At 35.9% G+C, this 20025-nt stretch overlaps 3 protein-coding genes across 5 annotated transcripts; 1 reads left to right on the top strand and 2 right to left on the bottom strand.

The window, feature by feature from the left end:
* Positions 1-4542: 4542 nt before the first annotated feature.
* On the top strand, positions 4543-9771 carry LOC137740369 (zinc finger CCCH domain-containing protein 18). 3 transcript variants are annotated; one of them, XM_068480244.2, is made up of 8 exons: positions 4543-5094; positions 6265-7171; positions 7255-7422; positions 7542-7721; positions 8482-8558; positions 8655-8825; positions 8936-9062; positions 9173-9771. In XM_068480244.2, the coding sequence occupies exons 2-8, from the start codon at positions 6279-6281 to the stop codon at positions 9243-9245; spliced, it is 1689 nt and encodes a 562-aa protein (XP_068336345.2). In that variant the 5' UTR covers positions 4543-5094; positions 6265-6278; the 3' UTR covers positions 9246-9771. The 3 variants fall into 3 exon arrangements, with proteins under 3 accessions (XP_068336345.2, XP_068336346.2, XP_088556485.1); XM_068480245.2 differs by having other exon boundaries at positions 4815-5099; XM_088700359.1 differs by lacking the exon at positions 4543-5094 and adding an exon at positions 5652-6144.
* A 1793-nt stretch (positions 9772-11564) lies between these two features.
* LOC137740943 (uncharacterized) lies at positions 11565-13066 on the bottom strand. Its single transcript, XM_068480748.2, has 6 exons — positions 12914-13066; positions 12687-12766; positions 12421-12491; positions 12236-12316; positions 12001-12044; positions 11565-11898 (listed from the first exon to the last, which is right to left on the bottom strand). Exons 1-6 carry the CDS (start codon positions 12967-12969, stop codon positions 11799-11801), a joined length of 432 nt encoding a protein of 143 aa, XP_068336849.2. The 5' UTR covers positions 12970-13066; the 3' UTR covers positions 11565-11798.
* Positions 13067-18061: 4995 nt separating this feature from the next.
* Positions 18062-19780, bottom strand: LOC137739106 (uncharacterized). Its single transcript, XM_088700635.1, has 5 exons — positions 19701-19780; positions 19476-19545; positions 19291-19371; positions 19055-19098; positions 18062-18395 (listed from the first exon to the last, which is right to left on the bottom strand). The coding sequence occupies exons 1-5, from the start codon at positions 19778-19780 to the stop codon at positions 18296-18298; spliced, it is 375 nt and encodes a 124-aa protein (XP_088556761.1). The 3' UTR covers positions 18062-18295.
* Positions 19781-20025: the final 245 nt, after the last annotated feature.

Raw genomic sequence — 20025 nt, forward strand, 5'->3', positions numbered from 1 at the left:
TATATATGGTCTAGGGTTTACACTAAACCCTGAACACTTTTGATAGACCTTTTAGGCCCATCACGGTCATCACAAATATTGCAGATATTGTCTCAACTTAACCACCTGTTACTAGGTGTTGGGTTTTATCACAAAAAGTTTTGGTGATATTAAGGGTGAAAACTCTTATATATTAGTCATATATTATTTTGTCATGATCAATGTTGGATCCTATTCTCTAACACGTTGACCTCCTCATGAGCAGCCTCACACAAGGCCATAAGGGAAACCAATTCGCACATCTTGAACTGGTCAAGTCATTATACCGAAGCTAAGACAACTTTTCGAGAGCTTAGTCATCATTTAGGGACTAGAGCCAATGCAACTTTTTGAAGGCCTAGTCATTTAATATCTTAAGCAGTTGAGCTGAAGCTAGCGCAACTTTTCGAAAACCAACTTAAGGAGGCAAATTCGAGGCCAGTAAATCGAGAAAGAATAGCCTCCTCTGATACATGATAAACTTTTTAGGCCTAGCATGATCTACCACCAATATCACCGATATTGTCCAAACTTAACCACATATTAGTAGGTATTAAGTTTTATCATAAAATGTCTCAATGATATTAGGGATGAAAACTCTCATATATTAATTGTATATTATTTTGTCATATGACCGATATAAGATCCTATTCTCCAACAACTTCACACTTACGGTTACGAGTACCAGCGCAACCATATACCATTATATACCTTACAACAAAATCACAAAAAACACATCCAGGTCAGATTGCAACATGAATTACAAGTGGATTTTATCGATCTGTCGGGTCCTTGCAGCTAGCTCAGATTGAAACCCTTAAGCCAGTCATGTTTCTGTTTCAGCCAGTACCATCCTGATAAGGTTGCCCTAGACTGCCACTCAATTACTTGATGCTACAAAACATGATCCATGCAAATAGCTAACAAGGCCAAAAAACATCAAAGTCAGCCGCCATCCATATATATATATATATATATATATACATGTGTAATACAGTAAATAATTCAAAGGTTGATCAAGTTGAGTGGAAGAAATACAGATAGATATGATATAGTTGTGATCTGATCAAAAGTGGGCCAAACTTTTTCTGCTTTCTGCATATAATGCTTTCACATCCCTTTTGCCTCTGTGTTGTGTATTTCTGTAGTCCTACACCACATGTTGCCTGGAAAATAACACAAGGGAAATAAAGCCAGAGATGATTAGTTGAACGCATGTGAAGAAACCATAATTTTTGTGTCCTTTCACCTTCTTTTTCTTTAATTATTATGGTATTCCAAATATTTCTACAAGAGCAGGCGAAAAGTTAAATGGTAGACTTGTTTTCCGATTTTAAAACAGTATGTTAAGTTTATAGGTTGAGTGATTGAGTACACGCCTCAAGTCTATGATGCTCAAATCTTCACTTTCTGATGATCAAAAGAAAACAAAACTATATATCCCTGAAACTATTTAAGTATTGTGTAAGTTGATGATGGTGTTGTCGTGTTGGTATAATTATATTTATGTAATTGTGACATTAAGACTAATAAGTACGCTGTGCAGTTTAAATATTCATGATAGGCATGATTATTTTGATTATTTTAATTATTTTAATGGGATTAATGGATTAGAATTACAAGCAAGTGCCATATAAAGCCAGAAGGGCATCGGCTTCGTTCAATTTAATTATGTTGGCTGATACCGACTAGGGTGTCGATATCACATACCTCAATCATATTAAGGGTACCATGTACTTATCATATTCTCTTTGATAAATTAACATATTAGCTAGTCCTAATCTGTATTATTCATTAGTCAAATATGTTGGCTATAAGCTTCACCAAATATATCCTATGTGAAGTGGTTTTCTGTGCATATTTTTAAGTCTCAAACTTAAAAGATTGGTATAAAACACATCATCAACTTAATACTAGAAGAATGTTACGATCAACCCACTTACGTATGTATCTTTTTCCTAATTTTAATGATATTCTATTATAAAAAGGAAGAGTGATATTTTACTTTGAGAGCAGCTCTAATGGTGGCCCAAAAGCTTAGAGAATTGGATTGCTTTGCCTCCAACCTCCAAAACCCACGTCCAACGGCCCAAAAAATGAAGGGCTATTGTTGGCAAGAAGCGACGTCATCATGACATCAAAGAGTAGACATGGGGCCCACCACGTGTTTCACTTCAGAGCCCGACGGTTCTCTATAGCTGCCTTTCTCCGTTGTTGGATTTCCAACGGTTTTCACATCTTGATTGTTTGATTTCGAACAATAATTTTTTTTTGAAAATTATAGATTTGTGTCACGTGACACAATTTGACTCATCTGAATTAAAAAAAAAAAAAAAAAAAATTAGAAATCGACAATCAGGATTAATCCAAATGTAAAACAATCCAACAAAATACCAAAAAAAATCATTTTTTAATTATGCTTGTTTGTAATGCTATGCTTTGTATTGAAAATTAAATTATCAAAGTTAAATTGGGAGTTTTATCTTCAAAGAAAAAACTTACTAAGTAGTAAGTATACACGTACAAGACATAACAAAATATATATATATATATATACATATATTTGTAAACAGTAGTCACCCTTGCCCTTGCCCTTGCCCTTTCTCTTCTCAAACGGATGGACTTGCCCAAACACAATTACTGTTTAGAGCAATTTTACTGCCCTTGCCCTTGCACTCCAAAAAACGGGTGGACTTGCTCTAAGAAGATGGGGGTTGGGTTAGGCCACACAACTTGATATCAAATTCAACTAAATACAATATGCACCGTTATTCATGTGAATCGAATTTAAGACATTTTACTTACAAGTAAAATAATTATCAATAGACCATAATACTAGTTTAATTCTAACTATTAAATCAACTTGTGCGCATATGTGACTGACCTCGACACTACTATAGTAGTGTTAACTTTTTATACAATTAGTTAAAACAAACCCCATAAAGTTTATTGTGCTTTAACAAAACCTCTTCATGTTTAAGAAATACTATACTCATGAGTTTAGAATAATTTCTCAAACATGTCTATAATAACCATAAAAAGTTGACAAAGCACCAACGATCAGAATCAGCTCATGCACACTTGTATACAGTGGTTAAAACTCATCTATTCGCACAACTGTCTTAGTAGTAATTGCCTTTGGATTGCTCTTACCATTCACTCTATACAGTGGTTAACACTCTATACTCACTTTCCTTGTCCTTGTCCTCACCCTCGCCCTCGTTGCATATGTCAACACTCATTATATCACTCGCTCTTAGTAGTTATGAATGTTTTACAATTGTAATTAGTATTTGAAAATAAAAGAACAATAATTGAAATTACTCAAAACTCATTAGGCGACTTAATTAACAGAAAGTTCCCATTCAAACGGAAAAAAAAGAAAACCTCCCATGAATTTCTCCATTTCTGAATCTAAATTAGATTCACAGGATCACTTTTTTTTGTTTTGTTTTTCACTCAAACAACAATATTTTGCGTATCCTCCTTTTGAATAGGTCGCACCCGATCAACAAAACTTTATGTTACTATTTTACCCCTGCTCTTTGTTTTACTACCCAACTAATTTTTCTTAGTTCATTTTAATCTCAAATTAAAAAACATATTGATATGCAGTCCAACATCTTGTATTTCACACGACACTATTTTAGATTTTTATTCTATGTTGTATGTTTTGAATTTAATTTTTGATGCTTATGAATAATGATAAGAGGAGATTATCGATTATTAAAATAATAAATTGTCATTACGAAACCACCAATTAATCTCCGTTTAAGAAAAAAAAAAAAAATTCCCACTTGAAGTTGTATCATTGCCGTAATAAATTGGATTATTGGGGTAATACAAATTGGCTTTTGTGCTGATTTTAATATTACAAAGTACGGTTACAAATTCATTACTTTTTGTAAAAAAAGTTTCTTCAAAAAGAAAATAAAAAAAGGGAAAAAACTCAACCACCAATCACGGAGAAGTGAACTGGGTCCTTAAATAGGGACCCACGTATCGCCACATAGGATTTCTGCACATGATGACGCAGGTCCCACATCAAGTTAATAATCTAAAGTGCACTCAGTCCTGCGGTTACGATTTCACTATTTATCCACAAACACCAACGCCTGGAGAAAAACAAACTGTAACTAGCTGCCACTTGCCACGTGGCGAGCATGCATACGGAGATTAGATTTTCGCACCCCAAACTCCAACGCCAAGATTAAATCTAGACCGCTGATTGTCCTCAGGTGGGGCCCATTTCTACTTGCATGTCAGCCACCTACTCTGGCGACAGGACAAGAAGACAAAACAGAACGTACGGGGTCCCACGTGGGTCTGCTGTACACCCACATCCGTATTTCCGAAAATTAGTTTTTAATTTTTTAAAAATTAGTTGGGGAAACAAAAAGAAAAAAAAAATAACTGAATGGACTATTTCAATATACATGGAGGACAATTTGGGGATTTCAGTTGGAGTCTGTTTCGAAAATCCAGGCTCATTTTCCATAAATTCCCGCAAATTTCTGTAACGACATGTTCCACTACAACCTGTATTTTTTTTAAAATTAAATCAAACATATTTTTTTTTATAAAAATTCAGCAAAACAGAGAAGAAGAAGAAGACACCATTAGGATAAGAGTGAGAAGCAGTAAGAGAGAGAGAGAGAGAGAGAGAGTAGAGAGACAGAGTGGTGGTGTTTTAAATTTTTTTAATTAATTATTAAAAAAATGAAATTGTAGTGTTTTTTTTTTTTTTTTGTTGTTGTGTATATATTTATATAGTTGGTTGATTTTGAACTAAAGACAAGGCCCCTCTCTCTCTCTTGTATTCTATCCCTTCTGTCAGTTTGCTTTTCTTAAGAATGTGTCCCTTCTGTTTCAGAGAAGAACTGGAACATAATTGCAGAAGAAGAAGATAAAAATAGCAAGAGAAAACACCACCTAGAGAGAGAAAGAGAGGGGAGAGAGAGAGGAGGAGGAGAAGGGAGTGAGCAGAAGAATCAAATAATCTATGGCTGCTATGGAGGAGGAGGTGGATTACTGGTGGTTCCTTTGACTTTGGTGGTTTCATCTTTTTCTCAAAAGGTTTGGTGGGTTTGTTTGTTTAGATCTTTTTTTTTTTGCTCGTTAATGACTGCATACTTACCATTTCTTGCTGTTTTTGCTCCTTTTGTATGCTTAATTATGGCCAAAGTTTTGGCCTTTTGACTTGGGTTTTTCTATAACTGCATATCAAAATAAAAAGAAAAATATTGATAGCAACTTCAATCCTGTAATTTTTTTTTTTTTTTTGAATTTCTGTGTTGCTTTCAACTTCTGGTATGGTTTTTATTTTTCTGAAAAATTTGATGCAGGCAAAGGGTGTTGGTTTTTACTTGAGTTCTGTGATTTTTGCTTGGAAATTAAAAACCTATTTTTTATTATCTATTTTTAGAATAAAATTGAAATGGTCGGGTTCTCTTCCTGGCTGCAAAGCATATGGAAATTTGACAAAAGATGTTTTCTGGGTTTTATTTGACCTTCAAATCTGAACAAAATTCACAACCACTACAGTTTTGTTTTTCTAAAAGTTGAAACCTTCACCTTCTTCTCCTCCATGTTTTTTTTTCAAGAGAAAAAATTGAAGGAAAAATACTAGAATTGGTCGGGGAAAGAATTTACTGCCTTTTTTTTAAATCCTGCCTTGGTGGTTAAATAATTAAAAAAATAATAATAATACGTATGCTGCTAGTTAGAGAAATAAATGTTTGTTTTTGGTGCTGATTTTCTTGGGTTAAATTCACCATCCTCATTTTCTGTTGAAATGTTGCCTGCAACTTGTCCTCTTTTCGAATTTGAGGTCGATATTTTCATGTTGTGTTGGTATAAAATATGGATGGGGGGCTATTTGTGGTGACTGAATATGGTGACTAACAGATATAGAAGCTGCTTATGGTTGAACCCGCTAGATTACCTTTTTATTGGTCTCCCTTAATAAAGAGGTTTCTTACCCCAAATAGCGTTTTGGAATGCTGCTTGAAGCTTACATAAATCTGCTCAGAGGCTTGTTTCTTTTGTTCACTAGGTTTGCATCATTTTCTGGTGTATGCTGACGAAGAAATCGATATCTTCTTTCGTCCATTAATTATTTTTGGGGTATATTTGGATTAATGACTAACTTTCTATATGCGTTAATCTGCTGTTGTTATTCCTATCTGTTTGCGCATTTTCGGCCTTTATAACAATATGTACTTGTATTTTACTTGTCTTATGCAGTTTTGCAATCTGAGATGGATTTTTCTGAGTCCACAAAAGTTGTGTACAATAGGATCCAGAAGATAGAGCCTGAAAATGTGTCCAAGATTATCGGGTATCTTCTGCTGCAAGACCATGGCGAGCGTGACATGATCCGACTGGCTTTCAGCCCTGATAATTTGATCCAGTCTTTGATTAACAAAGCGAAAGCTGAGCTCGGGTTATGCAAACCGGCAGTGTCTGCTTCAATCTCACCTCAGGTGAACCAAGTTCCTGTTTCCGACTTACCTTTACAATTCACTCCATACAGTCCACGACCGGTTTCATCTCCCACAACCATCGGAGCAGCAAATCCATACAGGGAACTGTCTGGTGATCAGCAACCACTGCAAGCCATAGAGTTTGTTCCACCAGGGTACTCAGATTCAGCGATTGAAGATTATCGCCTCCAAAATCAAATGCAGTTTCTGCCCGAGTTTTCAAGCAATTACTGTTATCATGAACCTGCATTGAGTGTGAGAACCAGTCGAAGGTCTCCAAGCTTGCCTGAATTTCCCCTTAAGGTATGCCATTACTTCAATAAGGGCTTCTGTAAGCATGGAAACAACTGCAGGTACTTCCATGGCCATCCCATGCCAGAAAGCTTTTCACAGTTTTGCAGCCAAAACTCAAATGAGCTTTCAAACGATGATCACGTTGTCTCCCCTGGCTCCCTTGAAAAGCTAGAGATTGAAATAATTGAGCTTTTGAAATCTAGAAGAGGGTTCCCAATATCAATTGCCTCTTTGCCGATGATGTACTACGAGAAATATGGGAGAACTCTTCAGGCCGAGGGATACCTCACTGAGAGCCAGAGACATGGTAAAGCTGGCTACAGCCTGACAAAGCTTCTTGCTCGATTGAAGAACAGCATTCGCCTTATTGACAGGTAACTCTTTGTTAATTGCTAAAGTTTTTTCTTACGTCATTTTTTTTGCTTGCTAGAAGTGCTTGACTCGAGTCGTTCTGCAGGCCTCACGGACAGCACTCAGTTATATTGGCAGAAGATATCCCAAAATACTTAGAGTATGCTGGTGAGAAAACAGAACCTGGTGGGATTATTGCTGGCTCTCGACAGATATATCTGACCTTTCCAGCCGAGAGTAATTTCACGGAGCAAGATGTTTCCAACTACTTCAAGTAAGGACACCAATGAAATTTCCCTCTCAATTTCTTAACTGTTCATTTGTATTTGCTTATACTTTGAATATTGGTTTACAAACTTCTGGTTGATTTTTAAGTTTATCTGTATTCTGTAGCAAATATGGGCCAGTTCAAGATGTACGCATCCCGTGTCAACAGAAGAGGATGTTTGGTTTTGTCACCTTTGTTTATGCAGAGACGGTGAGGCATATTTTGTCAAAAGGGAATCCTCATTTTGTATGCGGGGCTCGTGTGCTGGTGAAACCTTACAGGGAAAAGTCTAGGCTTGTTGACAGGTAAAACATTTTTATTCGTTCAAAGTCAAAGTGATTGTCATTTTTGTTGTGCTTAATTATATTTTACTCAAACCAAAGTGGTTATTTTCGTCTGTATTTAGAAACCAATGAACATCTCTGTGCCTTATTTCTGCTCACAGTTACAATTATGTTTATGCAAGTCTTGACGTTGTTGTGGTCTGCATTGAACTTGGCCTCTGATTTTGTTATTTTTTTCCTTTATAGCGTGACTTATGCATCTTATTGTATAAGACGCTTCTTCATATACATTTTTCTACAGGTGGGAGCCGGGTGCTAGTTGTAGTTGGTTTCCATTAAGTGTGTCTGAACATTTCCAGCACAGTTTCTCTTACTTTATGAATTAGTTATCAGCATTCTTAGCTTTCAAACTTATCTATACACCTTTCGCTTCATTTCTCTCCTAACTCAAAGCAAATATAGCTTTTGTTCTCTAAAAGCATAAATTATGTTCACTAAAATTAGTTAATACTAATTCATACCCTTAATTTCTTGTAATAGTCAACATCGTAGGTTTGGCAAGTTGGTACTTCTCCCTCGTAGAAAGTTGAAACTGCTTGCCTCCATTTTATACTAGTCTGCTTTCGAAAATTGTTTTTCTTTTTCTTTTTTCCCTCAATTGCAGCCTAGCTTTTAATGCTTGATTAACGGTTTCTGAAGTATCTGCTTATGTGTTCCATGTCTTCTCCCCTATGGTTTTCTACTAGTGTTTAAACTTCTGAAGTTTATGTCACATGTGCAGGAAGTTTTCGGAGAAGATGCAGCACTCCACGTGCTACAATTCACATTTCATGGATGGTGATTCAGAGCTTCACCCAAGTAAGCAAATTCTTCAGATAAATGCAGAAGTGTTTAACCTTTTTGGTTTTTGAAAGCACGTCTTAACTAATAGAATCTATGTTGTGCTTAATATAGTGCCCAGAGTTTGTGATAGCGCAAGATTTCTAAGGAAGCAGTTCATAGAGGAAAATGAGCAAGCACTCGAACTTGAGAGAAGGCGCCTCTCGGAGATGCATTTAGCAGCTAAGCCCTTATCCCATCATTTCTATTATGGCTACTCGATGGATGAGCTTAAGCATCCAGAAGGTATATTAAATGCAACTTTTCAATTTATGATTTGTCTTTGCCTAGCTTATTTCTTGTTTTTTTTTTCGCCCATTTCCGAGCTAATATTCTTCCGGGATATGTCATTGTAGCCCATGCAGAGCAAATGGAATTCCCATCCTCAAAGGATTTTAATTATTTTCTGGATGTTTTGAACAATGGTTCCACCAGTGAGGACAAAATCAGGCACATTAATACTAATTACAGTGATCAGGATAGGTATACACACCGTTGCTTGTTCACGTTGAACTTGTAATACTTTAACCAATTTCTTGTTCATCTCGGTTATTTTCTTAACATTCTCTTCTTCGTTTACGCTTGCCATGCAGCGGTCAAGGAATTAACCTTCCAGAGAGCCCATTCGCAACTCAAATGGCGAGTGGCATATCAACAGTTATATAGGGGATTCAAACAAACAGTAAATTATAGAGAGGTAGAGCACCGGATTCCTAGACTAAGACTAATTCGTGATTTCGATACAGCAGGAGAGGCCTTCATATTCTTCTATTTTCATTATACTTTTACCTCAATTTCATCGGTCCGTCAGCTAAGTAGAGAGAGTTCATACCAACTGAAGAAGAAGAGAGAGACACAGTAGACAAGTTATGTTCTTCCCCAATGTTACACCGGGGCGAAGGAGATCGCAGAGAAGAAAAGACATAAAAGCTAATATGTGACAGGTTTTTTAAGCCTTTTTTTTCTCTTTTTCTTCTTTGTTTTAATATAATCACAGAGGATGCAGCAAGGAAGAGATGGGTTTTTAGAAGTGACTGAGATATAGTTTGGTTTAGTTGAAGAAGAAGAAGAAAGTAAGTAGTAGTAAAAATATGCAGGTGTGTGCAGAGAGTAAAGAAGAAAAGGTGTAGAGATCTCTGCGACATAAACAAATTCTAATAATTTATACAAAGTTTCTATTTACCTTAGTAAATATGTTTCAAAATTCCATGCACTATATGGATGATGAGAATTATACATCTAGAATTTTTCTACAGTGCTGTTAACTGCACTTTTAAAATGCGGATATGTTGTCAATATTATTGATACTTCATAGTTAACTGCACTATAGAAAAACTATACATATCGTTGATATTGTGATACTTTATTTTATTTTGGACTGAAGGGTAGGCCATATTTTGGTCCACCAACCTTGTACTCATAATTCATTCTCTTCCCATGATTAGGGGAATCAAAAGGTGGCATAATTAAATTATGGTAATTATGCGTAGTGGTTCTTGCATCATTTTGTTTTTCCTGCAATTAGTATAACTTTTCTTTCAGAAGAAACATCTTTGTCTTGGTGTAGTTGTTATAAAGCAATGGAATTTATTGGGAGATTAAGCTTTTGTTAATGATCATTATTTTAATGAGTGATTAGGGTTTTGAAATTGCATGTCCTAAAAGTTGAGGGGATGTGATAGGAGGATTTTGAGGCCGGTGGTTGATAAATATGCAATGGCACCTTTCTCTTTCTTTCTGGCTTGAAGACAGAAATGGGACCTGGTTTTGATTTGTTTGATATTGTAGGACCCTGTAATCATATGACCCTTCAATGTTAAGCTAGGGTACCAAAAGATATTGAGCTGTAAATTTGATATTTTATGTGAAGTCATGTAATATACAGCTAATCTTCATAAATCTCTAAAGTCCAAAATTGCTTAAAAATCCCAAGTGAAACAAAATTTCAAGGCTGTGAAAAGCTGTGCAGTCGTAACTTGCAAGTGATACTATAGGTTTATCACCTGCTGTTCACAGTGAAAATGAGCGATTTTCTATGGTGCTCCAGAGTATTAGATACTTCAAGCTTTTTAGTTGTTAGATCTTTGGTTAGAAACACAAAAGTCAATATCTAATGGTTAAAAAGCTTGGAGTATCTTATAATTTAGAGCACTCTAGAATGGGTAAATTCTAAAATCGAATTTTTCTCTACAAGGTATGTGTAACTGAAATTGAGTGTTCACCGTTGTAATTGAGGTTCCGTTTTGTACCCAAATGCCCCTTCCACGAATATTCCTCGATCACGAAATCAGTCATTTCTTTTCATGTAGTACTTGTCACGCGATGCCTACTCTAGAAAAATAAGGATATAACACAGTTCCAAAACAGATTCTCTCGACAATAAAGATGTTGGTACCTTGGCACATTAAATTTCAAGGGTGGTCCATGATGTAAGCCCAAGACAAATTAGGTTTTTTTGGTGGCACTGATTATTTTGTCACATGATTGTGCTTGCTTATGGGGAAACATCGACATTGAAACTATCAGATTTGATGAAACGGAGAATTTGTTACTCAACAAGAAAGCAGTCACGGCACTCCGTCTCCGCTGTTTACTGTCCATGGATTCTGCTTTGTTTTTCGTCTTGTACTTTGTTCTTCTTCCAAAGCTCTCTGTCAATTGGGACAGTCGAGCAGAAAATTGTGCACACCGATGGTCCAACGTTTAACCTTAAAAAACATAAGTTGCTCTATCTTGTTTTTTAATCAACGGGCGAGATGATTCGAAATTAGAATCTCTTCTAATATCGAGAAGTCAACGTGTTAAACATATATCCACAGATATAAAATTTGTCAATCTGCGCAACAAATCGTTTTGATTTTCACAACATTGAAAAAACAAGAAAACTACCCTAGAGTAGAAATTAGCAAGTGGGGCTTTTTTGAAGTACTTTCATGCAACGGGAGTGTTACTGTTTGAAATTTTTAATAAATGATAAAAGTATGATTAACTTGAAATACTGTCAATACCTTTATCATATATGATTTTGCAACACTTAAGTAGCACAATCATTACATTGATATACATCATACATCATTAGGCAATTACTTGGTGCTAGGGCAAACTTTGAAATTCAACAAAGGCGCAGTCATATCTATTTGCGAAGATGAAAGTGTGGACGGTCATAAATAGTAAAGCCGACAACATAAGTTGTACAGGGATCCATAGAAGTTGAAGTTCTTAGAACAGCAAACTACCCCAAGCAGCGATGAAAACAAAGCCACCGAAAAGAGCCAATTTCAAGTACTTTCTATCCTCAAGTAATGCCACAAAATAATACCTGCAAAATCACATTATTTCAACGTTGTGAATGAGAATACAGTGCAAGCACTTAACCAAGCAATTAGATAAAAAAGAAGAAGTGCAGAGGCGTGGAACCTACGTCCCGGATAATGCGAGTATTCCAGCAGCCAAAAGGCCTCCAAACTGCAAAACAAAATGAAATTAGCATATGTACTCGCATACGAATTCGCAGACGAGCAACTGATTAACAAACATCACAAAACTTGAAATTGAGCAAACACCACACATGCCCGAATGTTAAGATTCAGACCCTCAGATGATGGTTTGAATTCAACTCAAAGTAAATTGATAAAGTTTTAAACTTTTTAACTCACAAGGGTGGGGTGTTTCGCGATGGGGGCAGCAAGCAGAGCTGCTGTGTGAACCAAATGGTACAGAGACGCCGTCAGCCAAACCTAACCCATTATTTGCAACATAATCAAATCACAGAAAATTCAAAAATTGAACATAAAACCACGAAAAATATGAGTTAAAATCAAATGGGAAATAAAGTATGAACCTCTTTGTAAGTTGGGTCTTTGGGTTTGAAGCCAAGGGCGCCGTATGTACCCAACCCAACAGCTGCAATTCCTGTTTTTCCATAAAATTCACAAATTGGGTTTTCTCAGATTTGACAGAAATAACAAAAAGGAGACTGAATTTATACAAATTAATGTATATACATGCGAATAAATATTGCGATTTCATGGAGACTGTGAATCCCAAAAAACAGCAAAGATTAAAACTTTTCGAGTGTGGGATAGTAAAAGCGTAAATTAGAAATACCAGAGAGCGCCGCTGCTTTATGCCACAGCTGAAGATCCATTGTTGTTGCTTCTCTTGCTTCTGTTTCAGTGCCTCTCTCACTGAAATGTAGTTTGGTTTAGTTGAAGAAGAAGAAGAAAGTAAGTAGTAGTAAAAATATGCAGGTGTGTGCATGGTAGAGAAGAAAAGGTGTAGAGATCTCTGCGACATAAACAAATTCTAATAATTTATACAAAGTTTCTATTTACCTTAGTAAATATGTTTCAAAATTCCATGCACTACGTGGATGATGAGATTTATACATCTAGAATTGTTCTACAACGCTGTTAACCACTTTTAAAATGCGGACATGTTGTCAATATTGTTGATACTTCGATCTTATAATATAGTTAACCGTACTATAAAAAAGCTATACATATCGTTGATATTATGATACTTTATTTTATTTTGAACTGAAGGGTAGGCCATATTTTGGTCCACCAACCTTGTATTCATAATTCATTCTCTTCCCATGATTAGGGGAATCAAAAGGTGGCATTAAATTATGGTAATTATGCGTAGTGGTTCTTGCATCATTTTGTTTTTCCGGCAATTAGTATAACTTTTCTTTAGTTGTTATAAGAGCAACTCCACCCCTATCCACTTTGCGCCAGCACCCAGCGCATTTATCCACTTAATTGAACAGTAATAGGCCAAAGCATCTCCACCCCAAAAAAAATGTGCTGGCACCCAGTCTAAAAAATGCGCTGGCACAAACGATCTCCACCCCTACAAAATGCGCTGGCACCCAATCCATTTAAAATATTAAATAATTTTTTTTTATAAAATAAAAAAAAAATTGTTTTAATTTCGGATATGATTTTTAACCAATCTCGTTACGCCACGTGTCATTATCCGAACGTACTATTTTTTGAATAGATTTCCGCTAAGATTTTCAACCAATCCCGACAACCCACGTGTCACTTCCTGTTTACAATAATTTAGGCAAGATTTCGATAAGATTTTTAACCAATCTCGTCACGCCACGTGTCATTATCCGAACGTACTATTTTTTGAATAGATTTCCGCTAAGATTTTTAACCAATCACGTAGTGCCACGTGGCATTGTCCAGAACCTCATCTTTTTTTTTTTTGTCCATATAAACCCTACATCCCTACATCCATCCTCACACTAAACTCAATCCTTTTTTTTAGCTCAGAATTCTTCTTTATCGTTTTCAAATCTTGAGTTCTTACAATGTCTTCTTCAAGGAGAGCGTATAAACAATTGCAAGAGCAGCAGAAAAGGTTGTTGGCACAACAGGAAGAATTGGTCAATCTTGACCAAGGTGGAGGTGGAGATGAGGCCTTCGCAATGGAGGAGGATGAGGATGATCACCATAGAAGGTGGAGGGCCTCACATTCCCGCCGTATCATGGAAGCTATGGGTCAGATAGCCAAACCCGGACGTGCGGCAAACATCGATAGAAGAATAAAGTGTATTGTTTTTTAAGTAATCTTATTTAGTGTGTTTGCTTCTTTTTTTTTAAGTTTAAATGGTGAGGTTATGTAATTTTATTTGGTGTTTTAAGTTTAAATGTTGAGGTTATGTAATTTTAAGTTTAAATGGTGTTTTATGTAATTTTATTTGGTGTTTTAAGTTTACATAAGAAATTAAATAAAGTTCGAAAAATAAATAAGAAATTACATAAGAAATTAAATAAAGTTCTAAAAGTAAATAAGAAATTACATAAGAAATTATATAAAGTTCTAAAAATAAATAAGAAATTACATAAGAAATTAAATAAAGTTCTAAAAATAAATAAGAAATTACATAAGAAATTAAATAAAGTTCTAAAAATAAATAAGAAATTACATAAGAAATTAAATAAAGTTCTAAAAATAAATAAGAAATTACATAAGAAATTAAATAAAGTTCTAAAAATAAATAAGAAATTACATAAGAAATTAAATAAAGTTCTAAAATTAAATAAGAAATTACATAAGAAATTAAATAAAGTTCTAAAAATAAATAAGAAATTACATAAGAAATTAAATAAAGTTCTAAAATTAAATAAGAAATTACATAAGAAATTAAATAAAGTTCTAAAAATAAATAAGAAATTACATAAGAAATTAAATAAAGTCTGTGGAGTTAGGATATGTGGTGCTAGGATCTTGGTTGCTAGGATTTCTGTAGCTGGAACCCCCTTGACTTGTTTCGGCATCTCTTGCACGCCTCCTTCGCACGACATCTCTTTTTTCTGAAGTCCAAAAATATTTTGAATTCGGAGACAGTCCTACTAGAGACTTGTTCATAGTGTCACGATCTGTTTGAGCCATCCTTTCTTCTCTAAGCATCTCATTCTCTCGATGAAGTGCTTCTCTAATCTTTTCCCAGGGCAGCAGCTTTTTCCTCATCTCTAGTCTTTTCCCATGCCATGTTTAGTTCACCTTGACGAGTAAGTTCCTCCATATTTTTAGTGTAGTCATTTTTGGAAGAACTACCTTTTTTCTTTGATGCCTTTTTACCTTGAGGCCTGAGGGACTGACGAGTCGGTTGGGTCTCTGGCACTTGTTCAGGCATCCCTTCCGTGTCTTCAAATGTGTTGGCTTCTTGTTCGGCTGTGTCTGCTTCTGGCGAACTGTGTAGACCCATACCGTGCATGACAACTTCTAGACCGGTTGCCACAATTTTGTATCTAGGGCAATCTTTAACAATTTGCCAACATTCCCATTTGTTGAATGATTTGTTATGGTTCTTTGCATTGTAGAATGCTTGTGCTTGTAGTGTCTATAAAAATTACATAAAAATTACATAAGAATTGTGGAATGCATAAAAATTACATAAGAATTGTGGAATGCATAAAAATTATATAAAAATTACATAAAAATTACATAAGTATTGTGGAATGCATATTACATAAAAATTACATAAGAAATTAAATAAATTAAAATATTGATGTGGGTGGAATGCATATAAATAAATAAAAATATTGTTACCTCATCCGCTAAACTTGTCCCACTACGCAAATTACCAGAAGCATGAGAGAGGGCGTTTTTCCAACAAGTAAAGGATGCGTTGAGTTTTTTCCAACGACCTTGAAGACCTTGACTAGATCTGGTATCTTTTCCATGTACATCTCTTCCATGTACATCGTTGAACGATTTCGTAATTTTACTCCACATTTCTCGCTTATCCATCTCATTACCCGTAATCGGGTCATGAGTAGTGCGAACACAACATTCACACAACGTAACATCTTCACTCAGCTTCCACGAAGTCATTTTTTTCTCTCAAAGTGTACAAAATATTCAAATATAGAAAGTGTAGAAAGTGTAGAAAATATTGAAATGTGGTGTAAGGTGGAAGATGAGGGTTAGGTATTTATAGAAAAAAAAAATTAATTTTTTAAAATTTTTCTGTATTTTTTAAAAAAAATTTGACATTTTTTAATTAATTTTTAATAAATTTTAATGTTGTAATTAATCTGGACCGTTGGATTTGAAAAATAATCAAATCCAACAGCCAACACGATGCCACGTGGCCAACGGTCAAATTTCTGACCGTTGGGCCTTTTTTTTTTTTTTTTTTTAATTTTTGGTGAAATAAACGTGGACCGTTGATCTGTGATCGGACGGTCCAATTTAAATTTTAAATTTAAATTTTTTTTACCGTTGGAAATCCAACGGCCTAAAAAAACTAGCCGTTGGAAATCCAACGGCTCTGAGGAAGGCCACGTAGGCCTCACCCGGATGTCTGCAAGTGGACCTGCACGCGGGCCCCAGCGCCTGCAAAGCTGTCGGCTACTCGCCTGGGCACCTGCGTGTGTTGCACGCGCCAAGCAATTGACCGGCTCCTGGGTCTGTCCATTTTGGGCTGGGCTATTGACTGGCACGGACTGGGTGCCAGTCAATTGTGCGGGCTGGAGCTCAAAAATGCCATGCCGGGCTATTTTCTTCACTGGGTGCTAGTCAAATGTGCTGGGCTGGACTTGCTCTAAAGCAATGGAATTTATTGGGAGATTAAGCTTTTGTTAATGATCATTATTTTAATGAGTGATTAGGGTTTTGAAATTGCATGTCCTAAAAGTTGAGGGGATGTGATGGGAGGATTTCGAGGCTGGTGGTTGATAAATATGCAATGGCACCTTTCTCTTTCTTTCTGGCTTGAAGACAGAAATGGGACCTGGTTTTGATTTGTTTGATATTGTAGGACCCTGTAATCATATTCATATGACCCTTCAATGTTAAGCCAGGGTACCAAAAGATATTGAGCTGTAAATTTGATATTTTATGTGAAGTTTCGTAATATACAGCTAATCTTGGTAAATCTCTGAAGTCCAAAATTGCTTAAAAATCCAAAGTGAAACAAAATTTCAAGGCTGTGAAAAGTTGTGTAGTTGTAACTTGCAAGTGATACTATAGGTTTATCACCTCCTTTTTATGCTGAAGATGAGCGATTTTCTATGGTGTTCCGGAATATTAGATACTTCAAGCTTTTTAGTTGTTAGATCTTTGGTTAGAAACACAAAAGTCAATATCTAATGGTTAAAAAGCTTGAAGTATCTTATAATTTAGAGCATTCTAGAATGGATAAATTCTAAAATCGATTTTCCTCGACAAAGCGCGTGTAACTCAAATGGAGTGTTCACCATTGCAATTGAGGTTCCATTCTGTACCCAAATGCCCCTTCCACGAATATTCCTCGATCACGAAAACGGTCATCTCTTTTCATGTAGTACTTGTCATGCGATGTTTACTCTAAGAAAATGAGGATATAACACATTTGCAAAACAGATTCTCTCGACAATAAAGATGCTGCTGACTTGGCACATTAAATTTCAAGGGTGGTCCATGATGTAAGCCCAAGACAAATTAGGTTTTTTAGGTGGCACTGATTATTTTGTCACATGATTGTGCTTGTTTATGGGGAAACATCAACATTGAAACTATCAGATTTGATGAAACGGAGAATTTGTTACTCAACAAGAAAGCAGTCACGGCACTCCGTCTCCGCTGTTTACTGTCCATGGATTCTGCTCTGTCTTTCATCTTGTACTTTGTTCTTCTTCCAAAGCTCTCTGTCAATTGGGACAGTCGAGCAGAAAATTGTGCACACCGATGGTCCAACGTTTAACCTTAAAAAACATAAGGTGATTTGTCTTGTTTTTTACTCAACGAGCGAGATGATTTGAAATTAGAATCTCTTCTAATATCGAGAAGTCAACGTGTTGAACATATATCCATAGATATAAAATTTGTCAATTTGCGCAACAAATTATTTTGATTTTCACAACGTTGAAAAAACAAGAAAACTACAGTAGAGTAAAAATTAGCAAGTGGGACGTTTCTGAAGTACTTTTATGCAATGGGGGTGCCACTATTTGAAAATTGTAATAAATGATAGAGTGTGATTGACTTGAAATACTGTCAATACTCTTTATCATAAATGGTTTTGTAACACTGAAGTAGCACAATCAATACATTGATATACATCGTACATCATTAGGCAATTATTTGGTGCTAGGGCAACCTAGAAATTCAACAAAGGCGCAGTCGGATCTATTTGAGAAGATGAAAGTGTGGACGGTCATAAATAGTGAAGCCGACAACATAAGTTGTACAGGGATCCATAGAAGTTGAAGTTCTTAGAACAGCAAGCTACCCCAAGCAGCGATGAAAGCAAAGCCACCGAAAGGAGCCAATGTCGAGTAGTTTCTATCCTCAAGTAATGCCACAGTATAACACCTGCAAAATCACATTATTTCAATCAGTATTAACTTCTGAGAATGAGAATACAGTGCAAGCACTGCCATGAATATTGTTTCCTCGGAGAAAAGCAACCGGCAAAAGTCCCCTGGAAAGATGCATAGACTCCGCACTCAAGGCAAAACCCTCAACGTGCAGTTTGCCAAATGCCAAGCCTTGAGTGACTAGCAAACGAGGATTTCTTGAGTCCAGAAACGAAATATTGACACCCTGACCCTACAAATTGCTACCGTTGCAATATGCACGAATGTAATGTCACCGTGCCAATTAACCGTTTGATACATTTTTCCATCTAGAACCCCCATTACTCATAGAGTATAGGATTATGCCATGCCGACAAACAAAAACGATTCTCATTCTTGCATATATCATACATAAAGATGTCCCTCTTTGGAAAAATAAAATACATAAAGCCAACTGCATTTGTAGTTATATTAATGGCTAGTTCCGTGACTTCAATTGCATCTTAACAAATAACAAGGCAAGTGATTTTACTCGAATTTCAGATTCAACTAGCTTCATTTAGCAAAGAAACTTTGAAATGCGAATGAATCTTTTAACACGAAAAACATTGTGTTTCAGTATAAACTTAACCAAGCAATTAGATAAAAAAAGAAGTGCAGAGGCGTGGAACTTACGTCCCGGAGAATGCGAGTATTCCAGTAGTCAAAAGGCATCCAAACTGCAAAACAAAGATGAAATTAGCATATTTACTCACATACGAATTCGCAGACGAGCAACAGATTAACAAACATCACAAAACTTGAAATTGAGCAAACACCACACATGCCCGAATGTTAAGATTCAGACCCGCAGATGATGGTTTGAATTCAACTCAAAGTAAATTGATAAAGTTCTAAACTTTTTAACTCACAATGGTGGGGTGTTTCGTGATGGGGGCAGCAAGCAGAGCTGCTGTGTGAACCAAATGGTACAGAGACGCCGTCTGCCAAACCTAACCCATTATTTGCAACATAATCAAATCACAGAAATTTCAAAAATTGAACATAAAACCATGAAAAATATGAGTTAAAATCAAATGGGAAATAAAGTATGAACCTCTTTGTAAGTTGGGTCTTGGGGTTTGAAGCCATGGGCGCCATATGTGCCCAACCCAAGGCTGCCATTCCTGTTATTCCATAAAATTCACAAATTGGGTTTTCTCAGATTTGACAGAAATAACAAAAAGGAGACTGAATTTATACAAATTAATATATATACATGCGAATAAATATTGCGATTTCATGGAGACTGTGAATCCCAAAAAACAGCAAAGATTAAAACTTTTCGAGTGTGAAATTGTAAAAGCGTAAATTAGAAATACCAGAGAGCGCGGCTACTTTATGCCACAGCCGAGGATCCATCGTTGTTTCTTCTCTTGCTTCTGTTTCAGAGCCTCTCTCACTTTCTGGTGTATGGGGATTGGCGGTGGTTCTGGAAACTGGAAAGAGGCTGGCCAGTTAGAATCTATGTTCCTAAAACGGCGTCGTATACAACTTTTTTTGCCCTCGCAGTAATTGTGAAATTAGAAGTTCAGAAATGGCAATGATTTTCGAACTCTTGTTTTTTTATTCCTTCTTAAGCCCCTTCATTTATTTCTATCTCGTAA

The sequence above is a fragment of the Pyrus communis genome, chromosome 9 (genome assembly GCF_041283825.1).
Source record: "Pyrus communis isolate YQ-2024b chromosome 9, ASM4128382v1, whole genome shotgun sequence".
NCBI classification, from domain to species: domain Eukaryota; kingdom Viridiplantae; phylum Streptophyta; class Magnoliopsida; order Rosales; family Rosaceae; genus Pyrus; species Pyrus communis.